Source organism: Tamandua tetradactyla, chromosome 15 (genome assembly GCF_023851605.1).
Source record: "Tamandua tetradactyla isolate mTamTet1 chromosome 15, mTamTet1.pri, whole genome shotgun sequence".
Taxonomy (NCBI): domain Eukaryota; kingdom Metazoa; phylum Chordata; class Mammalia; order Pilosa; family Myrmecophagidae; genus Tamandua; species Tamandua tetradactyla.
The window spans coordinates 25,602,354-25,628,383 of NC_135341.1; the positions used below are offsets into that span (position 1 = coordinate 25,602,354).

At 36.2% G+C, this 26,030-nt stretch overlaps 1 protein-coding gene across 33 annotated transcripts in view; it reads right to left on the minus strand.

Annotated features, from left to right (window-relative positions):
* Window positions 1–26,030, minus strand: part of LOC143656990 (uncharacterized) — a 402,509-nt gene that overhangs the window by 162,718 nt on the left and 213,761 nt on the right. For 28 of the 33 annotated variants that reach the window (XR_013162690.1, XR_013162706.1, XR_013162697.1 and 25 more), the window contains one exon: window positions 8,112–8,212. The exons of 4 other annotated variants lie outside the window; for them this stretch is intronic. Coding sequence is in view for 12 of the 29 variants with exons in the window: in XM_077128840.1 (XP_076984955.1) it covers window positions 8,112–8,212 (101 nt within the window). In the remaining 17 variants the exon portion in view is untranslated. Of the gene's footprint in view, window positions 1–7,490; window positions 8,213–26,030 lie in introns of those variants that run through there. One more of the 33 variants, XR_013162688.1, reaches the window with a different exon arrangement.

Here is a 26,030-nt window from a genome sequence, read left to right on the forward strand (position 1 = left end):
CACCCCACCTACCCTGCAAGGCAGAATTAAATTATCTTCAATTATCAGTCTTTTAATTCTCTTAAATTTAATCTCTTCCTGAGCAGGCAATAAGGCCAGGGCATGCTAGTTCATTTTGCAGGGAAGTACAGCACAGCTATTGGTTTGAATGGAAATAGAAATTCAATGGTCTTCTAACTTGTCACTCAATACATTCTCACTGAACTTCACACTGAGCAGGACCATAACCACTTTATTAGAACCATCACTTAATAATCTAAGAATAATTTGTTATTTAGAAAGATCCCAATTCTGTTCTAGAATTTAGAGTCACCTCATATTAGGATCCTATTTTCAAGTCATAGAAAATCTAGCAATTCCATAACAGTTCTCTCACAACTAGAATATTTAGAATACAAATGCTGCGTAGGGAATTCCGAATCTATTCCAAAACTGCTTTCCCGATTTTAAAATATGATACCTGACTCAAAGTTCTCTCCTTGGGTTTTCAAAGGGGATGATGATTTTTACCATCCTTTTTATGCTAACCACTTTCTGATTTCAAAAGCAAATTCACAGTGGTTAGAATGCCTGCCTTTGCGGGAGACCAGGGTTCGATTCCTGGACCATGTACCACCCCCCCCCCAAAAAACAAATTCATTAATTAAAGCTACCATAGAAGCCATGATAAATTAAATTTAGGTTGGAGTAAAGTTTACTCATAATATCTAAGAGGGGAAAAGTTGTGGAGGCGATTGTAACAATAGAATATGTAAAATATTTAGGAAAAGTGATTTTACTATAGAGTGTTGGCATTCATTTGGAGGCTATTAATTACAAAATATTTCTCATCCTCTTGAGGAAATAAATTCAATCTCATAAAACTATAGACATTAGAATTTGAAGGGACCTAGAGTTAGCTACTTCAATTGTTCAGTTAATGAACAATAATTTCAACTAATAGTGGTCTAGCCATGCTATGATCACATCTACAGAAGTAAAATATGCTCCAATCATTACCAGCCTACTACTCTTCTTCATTTCGGGGCAACAATATACCTTAGGTCCCCTTCCTTGTATTCTTGGGTGGCACTTTTTGCCCTCTGCAGGCACACAGAATTTCTTGAAACTCTCTTTCCACATCAGTTTCCCCCAGAGTTCTCTCTTGAAACTCCTCACCATCCTTATCCCTCTATCCTGAATCTACTTCAATTTGTTATTGCCTCTCCTGTCATCTGGTAAACACAACTCAACCTGATTTTCCAGATGCAATTTGTCCCTCTCTTTGGAACAAATGTGTTAGGTATTAGAACATTTGTAAAAAAAAAAAAAAAAAGTAAAGGGAGGGATACAGTTACATTCATTAGATATGTTCTCTAAATCAGACATGCCTCCAATAAGCCCAAATTTTGACATATTTTTTCTCTGCTGTTCCTCTCTCAAGAATCCAAATTATCTTTTCAAGTCGTCCTGAGCTGGTAAGTAAAAGTCCTTCTAAAACACAACAAAAAGAAAACTTGCCTAGGATACACTCCCAGAATACAGTAATAAAAACTCAAACATGAGCATATGTACATCTTGCTCAATTTAAGAGCAACAAACTTTAAAAACAAAGTAGAGGTCTTCTAAAAAACTATCAGGGCAGCAAAAGACACTAGAGCCCTGTTCCCCCACAAAATCTTTGAATACCCTGCAAAAAATGGGCATCTCCTCAAACCACCAGAAAACAATTAAATTGTAGCAGCAAATGGACAAGTTTCCAATCAAGGAAATACAAGTCAAAATAGGTAGGAGAAGCTCATGGGGGCCTGTTTGGGCTCCCTCACCCAACCCTTCCCCAGTGTACCTACACTCCCTTCGTGTAACCCAGACCCTGTTCTGGAGGGAGAAGTTTAACCCCTATGCACATACTACTACACCTGTATGTCAATAAAAATCTATCAGGTGGCAGCTTGAGATCATGGGAACCAGCACATTCACCTCTGATTTACCCTCCCAGACCATACCTAGCAGGCAGAAGTAGCTTGAAGACAGCTAACTCAGTGCAAGTACAATAAAATCAAAGCAGGTTGGGGCAAAGGATTATATGCTTTAAGACATAAAATGGAGCACCAGGAAGAGGGAAAATGTATATCATAGGGAGCAAAGGGAGGCATTCAGATTCCTGTAAATCGAAGAATTCCTAAGGTCATGAAAACAAGCCCAGGACAAGACACAGGCTCAGAAAGACTGAGAGGACCCACACTTTGTCTTGGACTGATCTACTTTATTGGAGGCCTAAACTCCAAAGGAGAGCATCAGCCAATGCAAAGTCAATTTGCAAATACTGCAAAAGGCATTTTTTGCATCGCTTTGTTTGTTTTTGTTAACTCCAAGCACTAAAGAAAATCTTTGTCATAACAGTAGCTGGAAACAAACATAAGAAAAGGAACTCAGGCACTAAATACTAGGGTGAGCACATTAAAATTTTAAATATGTAGTGTATAATAAAAGATTGCATGATAAAAAAGGAAGGAAATGATGGGCCATCCAAAAGAACTAAATAAAATTCAGAAACCATCAACATGGAAGACCAGACTTTGGACATACCAGACAAAGACTTTTTAAAAAATGATCTTCATTTACTCAAAAGGGGTAAAGAAAACATGGAGAAAGAACTAAAGGATACCCAGAAAATGGTGAATAAACAATATGAGAATCTCAACAAAGAGAGACATTTTTAAAAGGAACCAAATACAAACAATATAGTTGAAGACACAGTGAAGTTAAAGACAAGACAATTGAAATACTTTGGACTGAGGAATAGAAACAAAAAAGAGTGATGAAAAAAGTAGACAGAGCCTAAGAACACTATCAAGTGTACCAATGTACACATTATGACAATCTCTGAGAGAGAAGAGAGAAAGGGGAAGAAGGAATATTTCAAAGAAACAATGGTAGCAAACTTTCCAAATCTAACAGATGATACTAATATACACAGTCAAGAAGCCCAGCAAACCCCATACAGTATAAATTCAAAGAGAACCATAACCAGACATATTGTAGTCAAATCATTGAATGCCAAGAACAAGGAGAGAGTTCTGAATGCTGCAAGAGAAAAGCAACATCTTATATACAAGGAGCCCCAATACACTAAGTACCAACTTCTCAAAGGAAACCATGGAGACAAGAGGGCAGTAGGACAAAATATTTAAAGTGCTGAAAGAAAATGATTACAAACCAAGAGTTTATATCTGGTGACATTGTCATTCAAAAAATGAGGGAGAGACTTAGACAATTCTAGATAAACAAAAGCTAAGGAAATTTGTTACATTGTACCTGCCCTACAGATGATTCTAAAGGGAGTTCTTCAGACTGAAAGGAAAGGATGCTACACAGTGGATTGAAGCAGCATAAAGAAATAAAGCATAAAGTAAAAGTAACCATATGAAAAATTATAAAAGTCAGTATTATTGTATTATATTTTTTGGTATGTAACTTCACTATGTACTTCTTACAGGTTCTAAATGCAAATGCATAAGAAGTAATGACAAATCTATCATTTTTGATATACAATGTATAAAGATGTAATTTATAACAAGTACATAAGAAGAGATAGGACAAAGACAGTATAAGTAGAGTGTGTTACACTTTTGAAGTTAAGTTAGTATTAAAACAAATGTGATTTGTAATATGTTTAGGATGTTAAATTTGAAGCCCCATGATAAGCACATGCAATAATACCTTCAAAAACATATACAGAAGGAAATGAGAAGAGACAATCAATGGGTCCAAGAAAAAATCACAAGGAAATTGGTAAGTATTTTGAGGCGAATGAAAACAAAAACAAAACATACTCAAACTTGTAGGATACAGCAAAGGCAGTGTTCTGAGGGAAATTTATGACTCTAAAATATTTATATTTAAAAAGAAGAAAAATCTCAAATAAGAGATATAATCTCACAACCGGAGGGATCAGTAAAGGAAAAAAAAAAAAAAGAGCAAACTAAATCCAAGGCAAAGAGAAGGAAGGAAATAACAAATATTAGAATGGAGATAAATGAAGAGACAATTTAAACAATAGAAACTGTAGAGCCAAAAGTTGTTTTTTTAAAGTGATCAATAATATTGACAAACTTTACCTACACTGACAGAGAAAAAGACAAAGAGGACACAAATTAAAATTTAAAAATAAGTGGTAGATTATGACCATTACCACTGAAATAAAAAGCACTGTAAAGGGCTACTATGAAAAACTGTATGCCAACAAATTAGATAACCTGAACAATACGGAAACATTACTAGAAACACACAAACTACCTATACTGACTCAAGAAGTAATATCAGAATAACAAGTAGATAACAAGTAAAGAGATTGAATAGATAATAAAAAATCTTCCAACAACAAAAAGCCCAGGACCATATGGCTACACAGGGGAATTTTACTAAACATTCCAAATATAATTAACAACAATCCTGAGCAATTCTGCTCAAACACTTACAAAATATTGAAGAGGAGGGAACACTCCCAATTCATTTAATGAGGCCAGCATCATCATAATACCAAAGCAAGATAAAAATACCACAAGGAAAGAAAACAGATTAATATAGAGGTAAAAATCCTCAACCAAAAATAATAGTAAAACAAATTCAACAGCACATTAAAAGGACTATACAACATGATCAAGTGGAATTTATCCCAGGTAAGCAAGTGTTGTTAATCAAAAGAAAATCAATTAATGTAATATATTGATTTTAGATATAAATCAATAATAGAATGAAAGATAAAAAACACATGTTCATCTCAATTGATGCAGCAAAGGCATTTCACAAAATCCAGCACCTGTTTTTATAAAACACACAAAAAATTAGGAATATAAGGAAACTTCTTCAACATGATAAAGGGCATAAAATGGAAACCCACAGTTAACATCACACTCAATGATAAAAGAAAGCTTTCCCCCTATGAACAGGAACAAGACAAGGATACCAATGGTCAATATTGATATTCAACATTGTGCTAGAAGTTTTAGCAGAGCAATTAGGGTAAAAAACTAATAAAAGGCACCCAAATTAGAAAGGAAGATTAAAACTTTCCCTATTCGCAGATGACATGGCCCTATATATAGAAAATGCTGAAAAATCCAGAACAAAGCTACTAGAGCTAATGAAGAAAAACAGCAAAGTGGTACAAGATCAACACCAAAAAATCTGCAGTGTTTTTCTATACAAGTAATGAGTAATCTGAAGAGTAAATCAGGAGAAAATTCCACTTACAATAGCAACTAAAAGAATCAAACATCTCGAAATACTTAACCAAGGATGTAAAGGACTTCTACTTGGAAAATACAAAATGTTGCTAAAAAAAGACTCAAAGAAGGCCTAAATGAATCAAAGGATATTTCAATGTTCATGGATTGGAAGACTAAATATCTCTAAGAAGTCAATTTTACCCTATCAGATTTAATACCTTCCTAATCAAAATTCTAGTAGCCTCTTTGCAGTAAGTACAAGAATCAAAAGTATAAAACTCCTAGAAGAAAACAGGGAAACATCTTCAAGACTTTGTGTTAGGGAATAGTTTCTTAGACCTTACTCCCAAAACACAAATGAAAAAGACAATCATCACATTTATATGTAAGGGTAAAGGCCCCCAAATAGCCAAACCATTTTTAAAAAGAACAAAGTTGGAGGAATTTTATTCCTCACATTTATATTACTACACTGTTATAGCAATCAAAATAGCCCAGTACTGGCATATGAGCAGATATATAGACTGTTGGAATCAAATTGAGAGTCAAGAAATAAATCCTCACATCTATGATCAATTGATTTTTGAGCAGGGTGTCAAGTCCTCTCAATGGGGAAAGAATAGTCTTTTCAACAAATGGTGGTGAGAAAACTGGATCTCCATATTCAAAAGAATGTAGGTAAACCTCTACCTCATTCCATATACAAAAATTAACTCAAAATGGATCAAAGATGTAAGTATAAGAATCAAAAGTATAAAACTCCTAGAAGAAAACAGGGAAACATCTTCAAGACTTTGTGTTAGGGAATAGTTTCTTAGACCTTACTCCCAAAGCACAAACAACAAATTAAAAAATAAATAAATGCGACTTCATCAAAATTAAAAACATTTGTGTACCAAATGACTCCATCATGAAAGTAAAAAGACAACCTACAGAATGGAGAAAATATTTGGAAACCATATATAATATCCAGAATGTATAAAAGCTCCTACAGCTCAACAACAAAAAGACAAACAAAACCCCCATTTCTAAATGGGCAAACTCATTACTTTCTATATGATTTTTCCAAAAACCTATACTTTCTCTCTCTTCCTCCTTCCCTCTTCCTCCCTCTTTCTCTCTCATACACATACAGATTGGAAACGTTTCCCATCTTGATAAAGTTCCTTTTAAAAATATTCCCATCTGAAGATAAATTTAGAGTCATACTTGTGATTGAAGGGAAGAGATGATTTTAATAATCTCTACTTTTGTAACAAAACCCCAAATTTATTGGTAAACGTTTTCCTGGACCACAACTCTGCAAGTGAAATCACTGCCTTCCCCCCTACGTGGGACATGACATCCAGGGGTGAAGGTCTCCCTGGCGATGTGGGAGAGGACTCCCAGGGATGAGTTTGGCCCTGGCACAATGGGATCAACAAAGCCATCCTGACCAAAAGGGGAAAAATAAGTATAACAAATAAGGTATCAGTGGCTTAGAGAGTTCAAATAGAGCTGAGAAGTTACTCTGGAGGTCACTCTTACACAAGCTTCAATTAGACATTGCTATCTACCATAACTTGCCAAATCCCAAACAAAACCATTCCTGCCAATCCTAAAGAACACCTAGGGTGTTATATAAGATTCTACAAAGGTTCCATGTACTGGAACAACTTTCCAGAAAATTACAACCTCCAGATGGGTCCCTGAACCAGATAAATCCTGAAACACAGAGAGGCCAATCTCCCTAGAACATCAAATAGTTCCATTCCTCTACCCCATATTACTGACAGCCCATTCCAACATGAGAAAGCTAGAATGAGCAAAGCCCAAATACCCTTAAAAAGTGGGAGAAATATCAAAGGTGATGGTGGAGTTATACAGAGAAGGTAGGGTTTAACAAACGAGTATGATTGTTGAATCATTATATTGGTATTTCTTTTAGTCTCCAGTATCTTAGAGCAGCTAGAAGTAAAAACCTAAAATGGTGGAATTGTAACTCATACCAAAGTTTGAAATCTATTCTAAAACTAATTGTTGTGATGTGCTTTGAAATTTAATGCTTTTTTGTATAAATATTATTTTTCACAAAAAAGAAAAAATATATTTCTTCTAGCCTCCAGTGTTTTGGAACAGCTAGAAGGAAAAATCTGAAATAGTGGAATGGTAACCTATAACAAACTCTGAAATCTGTTCTGTATCTGCTTGTTGAAGTATACTTTGAAAATCATTGCTTTTTCTTTCTTTTCTTTTTACATGTTATATTTAACAACAAAAAAAAAAACCCTAAAAAAAAAGAAAAGAAGTATTTCCTGGGCCAGGTTTCAAAATTGTTTTCCTAATACTCATGTTCTTAACTTTCATACTTATAAGGAAGCAGCAAATTTTGAAGGTGGAATGGTAGAGGAGGGAGGGAAGGGGCCTCACAACACAGCAGAGTTCCCGTGAGCATGAAGTTCGGATGGGGAAACAAAGGGGAGACTGGTGTTCTTCTGGCAGCCACGGGCATCTGTTTGGCAGGCAATTCACCACTGCTTCAACAAGACATTTTTCTAATGAAACAAAAGGCAATTATCCTCTTAGAAGTTGGGTGTTTTAATTTCATACCTTCTCATATGGGCATTCTTTGCTTGGCCATCAACAAGGACTGATTGAAAAGAAAAACTCATAGAGATTTCCAATTACTGTTAATGTTTCCTAAGTGTTTTTGCTGTCACAGTCTAGGGCTTCAACTTTTTAATAAGTTTTCCATAATTACTTCAAGTTTTTGGTATAATTCCAGCTGAGGATTTAATGGGACTCATTCTGACAAGATACAGGATAGTGTCCCAAAAGATGCTCATTTGGAAATGGGCCACTTGCAATTTCAAAGTGTGCAGAGCTGTGCAAGATTAAAAACACTGGCAGTATAATTTCCACCTTGTGTCCCAGGCTCTGTGGATTTGTAGCTCTTCCAGGCTGTCCATCTGGGGAGCAAACAGCATGTACTCCTTGATGAGAAACTCTGGCCAACCAACCAGCTGTGAAAAAAATAGATTACTCTTGTCATTTTTTTTCTCCTAGGTAATTTTCTGGGAGTAAAAATATAATTTCTTAGAAGGTGTGCAGTTAAAACTAAATCCTAGGGAAGAGTCTGATTTATATTTAAAACTTCACTGTAGTTTTATTTGTTAAATTTAGTTTTTCAACAATGTCCTGCCTGTGGTAATATTTCCTAATTCACAGGAGATGGCAAGGTTGGTTTCTGATATCTGTACACTAAGCAAGCTTGGGAGGGGGAGTGTAAAGGAAAAAGAACATAGGAGAAGGATCAGCTGGCAGGCTGAGCTGAGCACAAAGAAAAGCATTGTTGCTCTCTCTACAGGTAAAGGAGATATTATTCGGATGGAATTGAGTAATGTTGGGAAAATAGATCTTCTTGTTGCCCCCAGGAAACTAAAATGGTAAATGCATCTTTTAAAGCCTCTGACATATAACTTAATCCTTGGGAAAGTTCACAAAAGGTCATACTAGATAGATAATAAGGGTAATTCTAAATCAATTGAGTTAACAAATTGAGAGATGGATTGCTAGTAACAGCCTGAAATGTGATGTAATATGTCACATACATAGATGTTATATGTTCGCCATGTTCTGTGTTGCTTTAGCAAGCCAAAAAGGAATGGAAGGAATGTGCCAAGTACAATTAAACTGTGTGGTCTGCACCCAGTGGAGAGTTAATGATATAATTTGAAATTAAAGAATTTACAATAATACTTTTGCACAGTTGGTTACAAAATATTTAGGCATCAATGAGTGTTGCACAGTAACTTGTTGTCTGGAATTTAACCAGAGTGCCATGCCTCATACAATCTGTTATCCTGGCCCATAATTTTTTTTTAAACTAATTCCACCAGGTCTTAACATTTAAAAAATTGATATATTAGTATCACATATTATTTGATTTCTCATTGGCTACAATTGACAACACATATATATGACAAAGGACTTGTATCCAGAATATATAAAGGATTCTTACAACTCAGTCAACAGAAGATAAAAAAATAATAAAATAGGCAAATCTATTTGAACAGAGTCTCAAAAAACCAATATCCTAATAGTTAATAAGTACATGTAAAGGTGCTCAGCATCACAAGTTATAAGAGAAATAGTATGGTGAGAAACCACTATATATTCATTACATAAAATTTAAAAGCCTGACAATATTAAGTGTCAGCAAGAATATGGAGCAACAGGAACTCTCCAAGATACCTGAAAGAAATGTAAAATGGTATAATCATATTGGAAAATAACTTGACACTTCCTTACAAAGTTAAACATTCCCTTACCATATTATCCTGCCATACACTCCTAGGTATTTACCTAAGAAAAATGAAAGCAGCTGTCCACATTAGGACTTGTAGACAGCTTTTTTTTCATAATAACCCAATAACATTACAAATGTTACACTAAAATAATAGTCATCATTTATAGATTAAGAAGCACATGCCTATATTATAACCTTTGGGTCAAAGGAGAGATCAAAAGTAAGATTATAAATTATCTAGAAAGCAATGGAAAGGAGAGCACTTTATGGCTCAAATTCATTAGGCATAGCAAAAGGTATGTAGAGAGCATTAAATACCTTCATTTGAAGTCAGAAAAATCTTGTTATAGAAAAATATGTTATGAAAACTAACCTAAGATGAGGTATAAAATTTAAATCAACTGCAATAAAAGAGATAGAATTTATAATGAAAAAGGTATTGGAAAATTATCAGAACTAGATGTGTTCACTCTAAGTTCAGTTAGGTAAAGATTGAAATGGCACCACCTTTATAAAAACTGATAAAAATCACAGAACAAGGGATACAGAACATAAGTAATTTGAGTCTAATCACTTTCACTTTCACCCTGCTTTTTATAGATTCTTATAGCTAAGGGAAAATTGAAAAAACAGTATTTCATTAAAAAAAGAAATGCATATGTTTAGGTTGGCTATTTCACCAATAGACCCCAAAATCAAGGATTTACAATGCCAAGAATATATATAAATGGGGCTTAGGAACTGTTAACAAAGAATCATAAAATAAAGTTTAATTTGATCTTTTAAGACCACAGAGGATTTCATAAGGATAGAGGAAATTATTCATGCTCATAAACTATATTAGTTTCTATGATGGTTTGAAGCTGAATGTACCCCAGAAAACTATGTTCTTAAAGTTAATCCATTCCATTGAGTATGGACCCATTGTAAGTAGGATCTTTTGGTGAGTAGGATCTTAAGATGTGACCCATCCCATTCAGGGTGGGTCTTAATTCTCTCATTGAAATCCTTTATAAGAGAATTAAATTCAAATTAAGGAAGGGAAAACCATGGAAGCCAGAAGCTGGAAGCAATGAAATCCAGAAGAGAAGGGTAAGAACAGCCGATGCTGCCACGTGCCTTGCCATGTGACTAAAGAGTCCAGGATTGCTGGTAGCTGGTCTTCAGGACAGTGGTATTGTCTTGATGATGCCTTGATTTGGAGATTTTCACGGCCTCAAAACTATAAGTTTGTAAGCAAATAAGTTCCCATTATGAAAGCCAACACATTTCACTGGTATCTGCTTTGAGCAGCTTAGCAAACTAGAACAGTTTCCTAGGGCTGCTATAACAACTTAGCACAAACTGGGTGGCTTCAACAATAGAGATTTATTCTCATAGCTCTGGAGGTCAGAAGTTTGAAATCAGTAACACTGGATTGAAATCAAGGTATCAGCCAGGCTGTGCTCACTTTGGGGGCTAGAGGGGAGAATCAAATCTTTCCCTCTTCCAGCTTCTGGTAGTTTCCAGAATTTCTTGGTTTGTGGCTATATCACTTGGCTCTCTACTTCTATGATTACATTACCTTTTTCTTCTGTCTATGTGTAATCACTCTGTCTTTCTCTTATAAGGGCACTTGTGATAGCATTTAGGGACCAATTCAATAATCTCCCCTGTCTCAAGATCCTTAACTTAATCACACCCGCAAAGAGCCTTTTCTTTTGTAAAATAATATTTATACATTTCAGGGCCTGATATCTTTGGGGGCCCATTATTCAACATACTACATAGATTGTGATAGAATAAATTAATATAATCGTTATGGGGAGCTGATTTGGTACATTATATTTTTAAATCTTTAAAAGAATGTATTTATTTTTGATACAGCAATACCATTGCTAGGAATTTATTTCAATAAAATAGTTCACCAACTAATAGTTAACATAAACACACAAACTAGACAGACCTTCACCTAAGTGAAATTTATAATATTGAAAATTGGAAACAGTCTAAATACCAAACAATAGGAGATTGGGTTTACAGATTAAGCATTCATACATTGAAAAATTAAGCCACCATCAAATAATGTAAGTGTAATGAAAGACATATATACTATTTTAAGTAAAGAAACTCAGATTACAAAAAAATGTGAGCTCACTGAATATTTATCAATATATTTATGTCTTTATACCTTTATGCATTTCTATGTATTTATGTATATGTATTTATGTATGTATGTATGTATGTATGTATGTAAATATTCCGAGCCACAAAACAAAGAATGGAAATATGTGTATCAAAATGTCAATAGTGATTATCTAAAGGTGATAACATCAAAGTTTATTTTTCAAAAAGGAACATATATTACCATAATAATTCTGTTAAAAAAATACTTGTTTCTGGGACTGATGGACTAGGAGTCTACTGAAAAACAACTCTGCAGAAAAAGAAATCTATGAAACCAGGATTTAGTACAGTAGCAGCAACATGAAGGTAAGAGAGAATGAATGAAAGACAGACTCCAGTGGGAGTGCACACTTGGAGAAGGGGAGGCATTCAAAGTAGATCCCATTTTCACAGCTATTAGCCCAGAGCTAAGAATAGTTGGCATGGTGCTTGAAAGGTGGTAGGAGTGCAACTGGAAAAAAGTTCAGTGCTCTGGTTTGAGTAACCAAAAAATAAAACTTGGGAAATCATGACTATAGAAGGGAATGGGAGAACTTCAGAAGGAAAAAAAAAAACAGAGATAGAATCCTCAAATTCTGTCACATCTTTTAGTGATTTCTGAACCACACATTTATGAAACAGATTCAAGTTAGCTCAGCTAATAAGTAAACATTAGACTTGAGTTCTGAGCAGCTGTCCCAAGAAACAGAGTTTGCAGTTCAAGTCCAGTCAAGATAATTCCTGCTAAAATAAAAGAATAACATCTATCTGAGAATAATAATAGAATGCAGACTTTCACAACTTAATACTTATAATGTCCAAGATGCAATTCAAAATTACCCAACATATACAGAGCCAATAAAATGGAATACATCCTCCAAGAAAAGAAGATCAACCAAATTTGCCCAAAAAGTGAACCAGATTTTGGAATTAGCAGACAAGAATTTTATAGTGGCTATTACAAGTATTCTAAAGAAAGTAAAATAAAATATGCTTACAAAGAATGAAAAGATAGGATATCTCAACAGAGAAATAGAAAAATATAAAGAACCAAGTGGAAATTCTGAAGAACTGAAAAATGCAATATATGAAATAAATTATGCATTTACTGAACATAATAACAGCCAAGTGGCAATGATAGGAAAACAGATCAATAGAAATTGTCCAATGCAAAAGTAGACAGAGAAAAAAAAGATTGAAAAAAATTAACAGAGCCTCAGGAACCTGCTAGATACTATCATACAATACAACATATGTGTAATTGAAATCCCAAAGGATAGGAGAGAGAAAATGAAGCAGAAAAAAAGTTTCAAGAAATAGTGGCTTAAAGTTTTCCAATCTGTATGATAAGTGGAAATTTACAGATATAATGTATTAAATTAATACCAAGCAGAATGAAAAGAAACAAATTCATGCCAAGGTATACTGTAGTCAAACTGTAGAAAGCTAAACTAAACTTAAAGTGCACATCTTATAAACAACAGGAGAAAAAGGCCAACTATATATATACAGCAGAACAACTGATTATATGATTAATAGCTGACTTCTCATCAGAAACTAAGCTAACAAAAAGTGCAACAATATTTTTTAAGTGCTGAAGAAAGAAAACCCCATAAATATCTGGAATCTAAATCCAGCAAAAATATCATTCCAAATGAAAAATTCATTCAAAAATGAAAGCTAAATAAGGACATTTTCAGATAACAGAAAATGAAGAGACTATCAGAAGATACACTACTGGAAATGCTCACAGAAGTTCTTGAGGCTAAAGGAAAATCACACCTGATGAAAACTCAGATCCTTGGGAAAGAATAAAAAGCATCATAAGTAGTAAATATTCAGGTATATGCTAAAGATGTTTTTAATTTTTGATTTTTCATCTTAACTGTTTTATAAACCATACAACTGTTTAAAGCAAAATTATAACATGGTTTCATAGGCTTTATCGCTTATGTATGTTAACTCATAAAACATAAAAGATGGGGGATATAGAGTTGCAAAATCCAATTATTTTAAATAATGCAGTACAATATTACCTGCATGTGGACTGAGAAAAACCTAAGGATTTATAGTTTAATTCCCAAAGCAACCACTAAAATAGCAGTACAATGAAATCTGGCTAAAAAGACAAAAGGAAAATTAAAATGAAATCCTACAAATCATTCAAATAATTCCCACCACCACCACCCAAAAAAAAAAAAAAAAAAAAAAAAAAAAAAAATAGGCCAGAAAGAAGGAAGACAATTACAAAAAAAAGAGGAGACAAGTTGGAGACCAATAACAAAATGGTAGGTCGAATTCCAAACACATCAATAATTACACTAGACATTAATTGGCTAAATATTCCAATTTAAAGAGAAAGATTATCAGAATGTTTTTAAAAAGATATTGAAATTTATATGTTATCTACAATGGCTTCACTTTAAATATAAGGACACATAAAGACTGAGAGTAAATGCTTGGGAAAAAATATATACCGCCTAGACAACAACATAAGAAGGTTGTAATGACTAGCCTTTGGATGCCCAGGTCCAGGAGCACTGTTCCAACCACTTTTCTGATGGTGTCCTGTCTTCAGGAGCTGGTGTGTGACATCAACAAAGAGCAGTCTTTCTCCCTTATAGTCTACCCTAACCTCCTGTCTTGAACTCATTCCATAAACTCCATACCTCATCTGTATGGGTCACACTTGCATTCATGCCTCAGATGTCTTTGCAGTTCAAGAGCATTTTCTTTTTTCTAACAAGTGACTAAATAATTTAAATCTCTCAAATATCAATACAATTCTAAAATATTTGGCAAGTATTTATTGTGTGCAAGGTTTGGTGCTAAGGGCTACAAGGCTGAAAACATGGCTAATAAAATAAAAACAGTATACAGTTTCTCTTTAATTATTATCTAGTAAGGATAGGCCAAGTACACACCTAAAAAAGGTATTATATAAAAATTGGGTATTATAAAAATATATATTGGGTATTATAGACGAGGCACCATAATGCTTAACACCCAGGATTTTCACTGGGAATGAAGAAAGGTCTGCTTTTTTGTTTAACCAAATACATCCCACTGGTGGTCCCTATGTGCCCATCCAGCCTCTGCCTCCCACCAGGGAGAAATAGTGCTGTAGTGGTTACTGCCTTTGATGGAAGAGTGTCATATCCCTCATGTTTATTAGAGCTGAAAAAAGTGGTGAACACTTTAGCTATATACAGTTATTTCCCAATTACATATATCAAGGCTATATGCAATTTATATTTTATATGACAAAAGAGTGTCATATAAAGTGAATGGAGTAATATAGAAAAACTATGTCTGATGCAGTAGATGCACATGCTACCATTTTGAATTTTTACTATTTTAACTCAGATTCCATGACTACATTTTCAATAGAGCACTAACTACTGAGTCATGTACATGTATCTAAAAGTCCTACGGCTATTAAAACACTGTATATAGATCCCAATTACCAAATAATTTAAATAGAGCCTGAGGGGTTACTCCTATAGAGCTGAATGCATAATCTAGGTCACAGTTAATTTGGTGATCCTGGAAGCAGTTGGACCGGGAAGAACTTGGCTAATTGGCTGTGAACTGAATTGCTGAGTTGTAAAAATCAGTCTCCAGATTACATGAGTTGTTACTGCAAGCTATGGTGTTGTTTAAATATAAACACAAATTATTGGCTAGAGTCATTCTATGGGAAAGAAAAACACTTTCCTCACCGTAGTAGCAAACCCAAAGAGAGCCTAGCTAGTGGATCAACATTGGCAAAACTCAAACTTCTAACATCTATGTAGTGGCAACCATTCTGATAACAGGAATTATTGCTCTTATCCAGCTACAGAAACTCAAACCTCATACACCTGCCCTGAAAAAACTAAAATAACTGAAACGGAAACAGAAGTTGCTAATGATTCTGATAATTAATAGATTCAAATATTTTCAGCAATTGAGTTATTCTTACTTGATGCAGAGGTAGTCACTTAACCAGGATAATTTAGTCAGAGTTGGCTAATTCAAAGAGGGGAAACCCCAACAAGAATAATACCGAAAATTATGGTCAGATAGGTGTCAGTCCTTACAGGTGTCAGTCCTTTGGCTGTGGTTAAAGACAACTGAACAGGGATGGAGACTCCTATGAAACCAGTATCCACACATATACAGCAAAGCATCCCATAGAAATTGAACACTGTTGAGTTTAAGTTGATTTTTAAATGTTAACTCCATAAATACATATGACCATCTACATTTAAAAAACGTTTGCCTTTAAATGTTAAAATCTGGTGTTTGTAACAAGATGTTGGGAAGCTTTCTATTAAATTGCTTTGACTATTTCTACAGGACAAGCTATTTTTTCTTCCTTTTTTTCTAATTATAAATGTAGCATATTCTCATTGTACATAATTTGAACACTAAAGAAGTATCAAAAAGCAGAAAGAAATTCTCCTTTCGTCCTACTACCATGAAATTGTATATTTAGGTATATCTTTTTCTAATTTTTTTCTTTACATATTAAACACAGGTAGAGTTATGGTAGGCTATTAATATATTATCCCTTGTGGCTTGATATTACTATTTTCTTTGTACTTATTTAAGAGGCAATCCCTTCAAATTTTAAGATTTCATTAATTAAAAATCATGATAGTAGATGAATACTCAGAAAAATTGTTCAGGAGAACCATGAAATGATATTGTTAGCTAGAAACTAGAAATACACCGCCAGCCATTTTCCATGCCAAGTCAATGCTTGAGAAATCGGATGTCAGACATGCCTTTCTCTATCTATGCAGCTATGACCAAAATATTTATCTCCACAGCAGTTTCAGAAAAACAAAATGTCAGGTACATCCTGCTATTTTCTTGCATGGTTCTACCTATACAGTGGGTCGTTAGCAATAAGCTCACAGAACAAAATTTGTTGTTGTTTGTTATATTTTATATATTTATAAGAACCAGTTAGGAAGGATAACTAACATATGTACATAATTTCCTGTGAAAATCTAATGTTCCACAGTGTCAGCTGGGGGACCTAAATGACATCTAGAGGATGACCATGTCCCCCTCAGAGTGTAATTAACCCCCTCAGCAATAATTCAGCACAGGAAAGCAGGTTGAGAACAAGCCAGCTGAACCCCAGATGTTCTGGTTGGGAACATTCCAGAGCTCTGCATCTGGAAGCATCTACTGCCAAACCTGTCCCATCTGTAAGAGGTGATAAATTCCCCCCTCAGAGGACAGAAGAACCAGAAAAGTTAAAACAATTCTGTTTAGTCAATTTTTTTCCCCCACACAGGCTGTTACCAGTCACTGTGAACCAGTTACTTTATTCACTGGTACTTAGCAGGGTGAAAAGAACCCAGGAAGTGAAGAATTGCAACGAAAATGCTAAAAAATTTCTGAAGAAAAAGCAAATGACAAAGATGTAAAAATTAAGTTAGTTGGAAAGAACATTATTTTCTTTTTCTACCCCAAGCATAAATAAGATACAACAGTGCACCCTTCTGGTCAGAGTACAGAACTAACATTCAGATCAGCATCAACAGCTCCTCATTCTTTGGGGACAACCTCTAAACAAATTTTCTTGTCTTCCTTATCTGGTGAAGGGCTCACTGCAGTGATTTCACTTGCAGACTTTTCTTCCTTATTGACAAATACCAGGAGTAATTCAAATAAACTTATTTCCAGAAGGGAGTTTTGTTATTGGGAGCGGGGGAGAGACAAAAAGTCAAGTGTGGTGCTAATGAATGTTTCAGAAACCTATGATGCTGCATTGACTTAATACCTGGGCAGGGATCTGCTGCTCTATTCTTTTGACTTTCTTGGAGCTTTTCTGTTGGTCCTTGAATGTGGTAAATACTCACTAAATATTTGGTGAATAAATTAGCCAGGCAGGCAAAACTACCAGTCTCTGAAACTCTGGCCTTCAGTAAAACCTGAAGTGCAATTACTTAGAAAGTTCTAATAAAGGGGACCCCCAAATATTGCACAATGGAAAGGCAAGGATGAAAAAGTCCAGACCTTCTTGTTCCATTTGCACAAAAGCATTGACAACAGCATAGAGTTTAAGAGCAATGGACTTCAGTCTATATAGATCTGGTTGTTATCCTATTACCCTTCCACTGAAGTCCATCATAAATCAATAACAGAAAACTCTCTGATACTTGCTCTGATGGAACACTGAGAAGAAATTCACAAACAGTTTTACACAAGAAATGCTCCTTCCAGCTCACCTGTCTATTTCTGCAACCTACAGGTAGAAGAGAGCACTAAGGGAAATTGCTGAGCATCTTGGAAGGACAAAGGAAAGTATTTTGTAAAGACTTAATCCCAGGTTTGAAAATAGCCATAGGTATGTTGTCTCCTACTCTGATAAAACTGAAAGACAATCAGGACCTGGGACCCTGGAGAGTAATTGATAATGTAAAGAGTTCCCCCACTCCTTAACCCAAATAAAAGACATATGCAGTGACCCTTTCTTCCTTTTCAGTAGGCTCATAAGAAACCTTGATATGTTTTCAGCACATTTTCGTGTATTATTCTCTTTTGGTTATTTTTGGTTTTTGAAAAGTATCAAAAGAAAACATCTTAAAAGGCCAACAATTTTTTCAAAGCATTATTACAATATAACCACATTTCACATCTCAGTGAAAGTGTCCATCACCTCGCAGCTACTCCTCACTGAGAATGCCTTCTGCCTTTACTGCAATCCCTTAGAATAAACAATGCAAACAATCAATGTTCCAGGAAATTGGAACTCTTTCTTTGGTACTAGGTTAACGTTATGCTATACTTCTACATGCATATTTGTCATAAGCTGTACCACAATAAAGAGCATATTACATAGTCTGCTCAGGTCACTGACCCATCTGATAGACGACTCCTGAACAATGCAGAAGTATGACTCAGTATTCAAAAAAATAATAAATTTTACACAGCGATCAAAGTCTGGGAACATTCCTGCAAGTTAACTACTATATACCTCTTCTCAGACACACCAGTTCAGAACCATTATATTGACCATATACATAAAGAATTATTAGGCACTATAGAGCTAAAAACAGTCTCAAAGAATTATAGTTGTGGATCTCCAAAAGTAGGTGTTAGTCTTAAAAACTCTGCAAAAATATGTCTCAGTCACAGGAGGTCGGTGAAAGCAGGGAAGAGGTGCTCTACTTAAATCTGCACCAAAAAGAAAGGTCTCCTAAAAACATATTTGGGGGGACTTCCAGGTCAAGATGGCAGCTTAACAACATGCGCGTTTTAGTTTGTCCTCCAGAACAACTACCAAATAACCAGAAACAGTACAGAACAGCTCCTGGGGCCACGTCAGTGACCAGACACACAGCGTACCCCAGTCTGAACCAGCTGGACTGGCTGCAAGCACCCCCCGAAACCGTGAGTTCCCAAAGCTGCAGCGGCCAGTACCCCAACCCCTACCCCCCACAGGCCACTTCCCAGAGGGGAAAGGAAAGGACTTTACCAGCTGCAGGGACTGGGCACAATCAAACGCCAATTGTGGAACTAATTAACAAATTCTGACTACTAAAAATAGGCCCCCAGCTTAGGTGAACCTGATCAAAGCGGAGGTTGCTCATTTTTGTCCAGTGCCAAGGGGGCAGGACTGACAGAAAAAGGGGGAAAACAAAAAAAGAAGGAAACAGAGGTTTTTGTGGCTGTGTATCTACAAAGGCTTGACTGCCTCTGGATACAGCGGCAGGACTTTTCAGGCTGCAACTACCCCAGGCATAGGCAGAAGTGAGCTCTTTCGGGGGCTTGTCTGGAGTCTGTGCCTTGCCCAGGGGAGGGGTAAAGCCCAACTCAGGTGGAATCCCTCCATCAAGGAATTCAGACACCAGGGCTTGGTAATTTGAAGTCATTAAAACCAGCCTACAACCTCTCCTCTGTCTCCACCACGCCCCCAGCAGGGAGAGTCTGCCAAAGTTAAAGGTACCGCATCATCTTATGCTGGTGGGACCTGCAGTCAGACAAGTGCCATGCACAGGGCAGGATAAGAAAAACAGAGTCCAGAGACTTCACAGGAAAGTCTTTCAACCTGCAGGGCCTCACCCTCAGGGAAAACCAACGCAGGTGACTCTTTCCTCCTGATAGGAGACCGGTTTGGTCTGGGAAAATCTGGCTGGGATATATAATATCTAAGTAGACCGTCCTAAATGTGTGTTGCGGGGGAAGGCACCACACAAGCAGGGCAAGAAACAAGAAAACAAGAACTGAAAAATTCTTCTCTGTTAAACAAAGCTTAAGCTAAAGGTCCAGATAAAGCTGAACGGAATGTCAAAGAACAGATAGACAACAAATTCATCCATCAAGAAAACCCTAGATAAAAGAAGTGAAAGCAATCTCCAGAATAAACTAATTAAGGTAATTAAATGCCTAGATGTCAGCAAAAAATAAATCACAGTAGGAAAATTGAAGATATGGCCCAGTCAAAGGAACAAACCAACAATTCAAATGACATTCAGGAGCTGAAACAATTAATTCAGAATGTACAAACAGACATGGAAAACCTCATCAAAAACCAAATCAATGAATTGAGGGAGGCTATATAGAAGGCAGGGAAAGAACAAAAAGAAGAAACTGAAAGTCTGAAAAAACAAATCACAGAACTTATGGGAATGAAAGACCCAGTAGAAGAGATGAAAAAAACAATGGAAACCTACAATGGTAGATTTTGAGAGACAGAACATAGGATTTCAAAACTGGAGGACAGAACATCTGAAATCCGACAAGAAACAGAAACTATAGGGAAAAAATGGAAAAATATGAGCAGGGACTCAGGGAATTGAAATACAATATGAAGCACACGAATATATGTGTTGTGGGTGTCCCAGAAGGAGAAGAGAAGGGAAAAGGAGGAGAAAAACTAATGGGGGAAATTATCACTGAAAATTTCCCAACTCTTATGAAAGACTTCAAATTACAGATCCAAGAAGTGCAGTGTATCCCAAAGAGAATAGATCCAAATAGACATACTCCAAGACATTTAATAATCAGAATGTCAGAGGTCAAAGAGAAAGAGAGGATCTTGAAAGCAGCAAGAGAAAAGCAATCCATCACATACAAGGGAAGCCCAATAAGATTATGCGCAGATCTCTCAGCAGAAACCATGGAGGCAAGAAGACAGTGGGATAATATATTTAAATTATTAAAAGAGAAAAACTGCCAACCAAGAATTCTATATCCAGCAAAACTGTCCTTCAAAAATGAGGGAGAAATTAAAACATTTTCAGACAAAAAAATCACTGAGAGAATTTGTGACCAAGAGACCAGCTCTGCAAGAAATACTAAAGGGAACACAAGAGACAGATACGAAGACAGAAGAGAGAGGTGTGGAGAAGAGTGTAGAAAGGAAGACTATGAGTAAAGGTAAAAAGAAGGAAAATTAGATATGACATATAAAATCCAGAAGGCAAAATAGTAGAAGAAAGTACTACCCATGCAGTAATAACATTGAATGTTAATGGATTAAACTCTCCAATCAAAAGACATAGTCTGGCAGAATGGATTAAAAAACAGGACCCATCTATATGCTGTCTCTACTCAAAGGACACGAGGCCAAGGACACAAATGGACATTTACACACCAATGTTTATAGCAACATTATTAACAATTGCCAAGAGATGGAAACAGCCAAAATGTCCATCAACAGAAAGTTGACTAAACAAACTGTGACATTTACATAAGATGGAATATTATGCAGCTTTAAGACAGAATAAACTTATGAAGTACGTAACAACATGAATGGACCTTAAGGACATTATGCTGAGTGTGATTAGGCAGAAACAAAAGGACAAATACTGTATGGTCTCACTGATATGAACTGACATTAGTGAATAAACTTGGAATATTTCCTTGGTAACAGAAGACCATCAGGAGGTAGAAATAGGTTAAGATATTGAGTAATTGGAACTGAAGGGATACAGATTGTGCAACAGGACTGAATATAAAAACTCAGAAATGGACAGCACAATACTACCTAACTGTAAAGTAATTATGTTAAAACACTGAATGAAGCTGCATGTGAGAATGATAGAGGGAGGAGGGCTGGGGACATAAATGAAATCAGAAAGAAAGATAGATGGTAAAGATTGAGATGGTATAATCTAGGAATGCCTAGAGCGTATAATAATAGTGAAATGTACAATGAACAAATTTTAAAAATGTTTTTGCATGAGGAAGAACAAAGGAATGTCATTATTGCAGGGTGCTGAAAATAGATGACAAATACTTTAAAATGTCACCTTATGTGTGAGATTAAAGCAAAAAATGTTTATTTATTACAAAATTTTTAAAAAAACAACATATTTGGGAATCAATTTTCAGAAACAAATCATATCGCCTATAAAAGTTTCTCCCAGCAAGCTAAAGCCAAGTAGCTATCAAACACTATAATAATACCACAAAAATTCATCACAGTATAATCGTAGGAAACAAAATTCACCTGACAAAAGATCCAGGCTTGATAGGGATATGTCATTAGAGAAGAGCACAAAACAGAGACTTACTGAAGAAATGGAAGCCTTTGCTCATTGGCTCATTAGGACAGAAGAGACACATCTAAAACTAAAACTAGAAAATGTAGCCAAAGAGAGCAACCAAAGATTAATATTTATAGAAGTAAAGTTGAAACTGAGAACTATGAAAAGCAAAGACGGTGTTAGGAGCAGATAACCTGCATCCCCAAATCTTGAGAGCACAGACTGCAAAAGCACTTCCATATTACAAAGCATCTTGCCTATCCCAGAAGCACCTGAATCCAAGGGCAATAAAACCCAAAGTGGTGTCCATCTCAAATGAAAGCTGAAAGAGAAATAGCAAGCCAGCTTTGTGGGGCTAGAATGTTGTGATCAGGGAAATAATATTCAATGGGGCACTTCAAGAGAATCCACAGGAAGAAAACATTGGCAGTTCGGGACATTTATCTGGAGGGGGTAATGCTCAGTAGATTTTTTGTAAAATTAACTTACAGTCTGACAGAAGTTAAACAGGTAATACAATAAGCTAAGCTTCTAATAGAGCACAGAATAATGAGTGGCATTTTTTTAAAAAGTAACAAGCAGTACAAAATAGCATGTGTTAAACACTAAGGAAATGTGGTAAAGTGCATGAATATAATGGAGTGTTAACCTTTTTCTGGAACATAGTACTAGAGAAAATGGGGATCAGAAGTAATCAAGAATAGAAATGGAAGAGCAGATCACTACCCAGGAAAGGAATGACACATGCAGACAGGAAAACAAATGTAGCCAGTTCCTGGGGCTGGGGAAGAAAGTGGAGCTCCAAGGAGCCTTGCTGACAAATGCAGCCAAGGACAGGTTAACAGAACCAGAAAAGCTGAGCAGGAAAGATGGGATTTAAAGTGGCAGGAAGAAGGGAGTACTCAAAATTTCTGAACTAAGGAGTAAAATTCCTACCAGCCTATTGCAGTCCAAATCTCCACCTGCATCAGTTTTCTGCTATATAGAGTTACCAAAAGCTTAGTGGCTTGAAACAACACAGTAATCTGACGTGGTTCTCACCAGGCTAAAATGAAGGTGCTGGAGGGGTTGTGTTCCTTTCTGGAGGTTCTAGGGAAGAATCTGTTCCCATGACTTTTCAGGTTCTAGAGGCCACTCACATTCTTTAATTCCTGGTCCCCTTCCTCCATCTCAAAGCCAGCAATGGTGCATCTCTCTCTGACCCTCTTTCCACCTGTCACATCTCCCTCTATCTGCAACTGAAAGATTCTCTACTTTGAAGGACTTGTGTGATTAGATTGGGGTCACCTGGATAATCCAAATTACTCTCTGCTGTGATTCAGAACCTTAACCTTAATCACCTTTGCCATGTGACCTAATGTATCCATAGGTTCTGGGATTAGGATGTGAATATCTTTGGAAACCATTCTTCTGCCAGCCACATTCCTGAATATCACCTGTCCACGCAGGTATCTTGAGCCCTCAGTGCCTGTAATCCATTCTCCTGCCTGCTCCCTGGATAATCAACCCTCTGTTCCAAACCCTCAATGACTCCCTACTCACTGAATTCCAAACTGCTTAGCGTGGCTTTCCTGTCAAATAACTGGAGACAGTCATTTACCAATAAATAAAAGCAGCATTTAAGGGAAACCTGTGAAAAGTGAGGGCAGGGCACAGGCAACAGGTTAATGGGTGGGAGGTGGCAAGTGTGGTCTGAAGTTGAGTTCCTTGCCGCCGAGGTCACACCATGGCTTCAGAGCCAGACTCCATCACTGAGGGCTCGAGGTGGGAATGTTACATAAACTCTTTGAGCTTCAATTGCCCTATCTAGTAGAAGGGGGCAATAATATTAGTACCTACTCCAGTAGATTGCTGTGGGATAATGAAATAAACTTATTAAATACACAGTGAGCAGTTAGCACAGTAGAGGCACGGCATAGATGTTAGTTCTCTCTCCCTTTGCTGATATAAGAAAAAAAACAAAGCAACAGAATTATAGTGAATGATTCATGAAAACCATCATAGGAACACGGAGGTACTAAATTTTAGGCCTAGTTCAGAATAATCGCTCTTTCCACATGGGTGGAAAATGCCATATTGCTTCTCTTTATGATGTGTAACCATATTTCTATAGAGAACTAATGAAAAGAATGTCATTTGCAATGAATAGTTAATTGAAAAATTACAATATAGAGAATCAGAGCCTAAATGGAAGTATAAAATGAAAAGTTCTTAAATATGAGTGTGCATAATGTCATCACTAAAAATCAAATGTTGATATTCATAACCATTGAATATTAGAAAAGTCATTAATTACTCATGCATTCATTCATTCAAAATATTTGCAGAATGCCTTTTATATGCCAGATATCATTCTAAACATTTGGAATACATCAATGAACAAAACAAAAATTTCTGCCCTCTTGGAGTATACATTCTAAAGGGGGGGGCAGATGATAAATAATAAAAAAAATGAATAAGGAAATTATTCTCTTCCCAAGATTTGATCATGGACCCTAAATAAATACAGTCTATGTGCAGTTCTAAATTATATTTTGACTCAATAAATTTTTCATATTAAAGCAGGAAGAATCCTTAAGGAATATTATACCAGGATAAAGCCTATAATAAGGCAGGAAACCTTAACTACTCAATTACCATTATGAATGTGTATACAGAAAAGTATTCTGATTATTCTTAAACCCCACATCATTTGAAAAATATTTAAAGAAGCTAAGAGAAATCCATATCCACAATGATAAAGAATAAAAGGAGAAAAAAAGAAAGAGAAAAGAGAGGGGGAAAAAGCAAAGGGGAGGGTTGAACTTCCAGCAAGATGACGGAGCCAAGTGGATTAAATTCACTCCTGCTCTGTGGAACAAGATAGGAATGGGTAGAAAATGACAGGGACTGTGGTTGGGTCTGGGGTCTGGGTAAACAAAGAGGGACTCAAGCGAATTTGGGGGAGGAGAGAGGCAGGGAAATACGGACAGAGAGAGTGGGGTGGGATGATTGACGGTGATCCCCACCAGGGACAGTTGGGGAGGTGCCATCAGAGGGAACTGACCTTCCCTCTGCTCCAACCTGCCCCTGCTGCTGGCTGGGGAAATCTCCCACTGGGTCTGTAGTCCACTGCAGGGGGCCAAGCTCTGGGCACTAGAAGAGATTGCTCGACCTGGTGCTGGCAATAGCCAGCCCCGCAGGCATGGTGTCTGGCCAACCCACTGGGCACCAGGCGCTGCAGGTCAGTTGATCCCCAGGGCACTGCTCGGTTCCCCAGCTTTGAGGGCAGGGACTGGCTGTATGGCGACTGTGGGCTGGGAGCAGACTCTGCCACCATGCATGCCTCTTCCCACTGCGGCAGTCTAGCGGGGACAGGCCTGAAGGAGGAAGTACCTCACGAAGGCCACCTGGTGTTGAGGAGGGTTAGGTGCAAACAAGCTAATTCCCTGTCTCCCTAGGTTTTTATTTTTTTCTTAATATTCTTTTTCCCTTCATTTTTATATATATTTTTATTAGTAGTATTATTGTTTTTATTTTATTTTTATATGTTTATATTTTATTGATTTATTTTTATTTCTTATTTTAGATATATATTTTATACTCTATTTTATTTTATTTTTTATTTCATTTTTACTTTTATTACTACTTTTATTCTTGAATTTTCTCTCCTTTGGAGAGCATCAGTTTGCGTTCATTCTCTTTATATTTTGGGGTATCTCCTTAAGACTTGTGGCCTACTACTGTTGAGGTGTGTTTTGTTGTTGTTTCATACTTTTTTATATTCTTATTTTATTTTATTATTATTGCTATTTTCTTTGGGGAGTGGTGAATGAGTCAGGAATCAAGCCTAGGTCTCTTGTGTGGTGAGTAGGTACTTCAGTTCTATCAGTAAAGTACCAGTGTACCCTG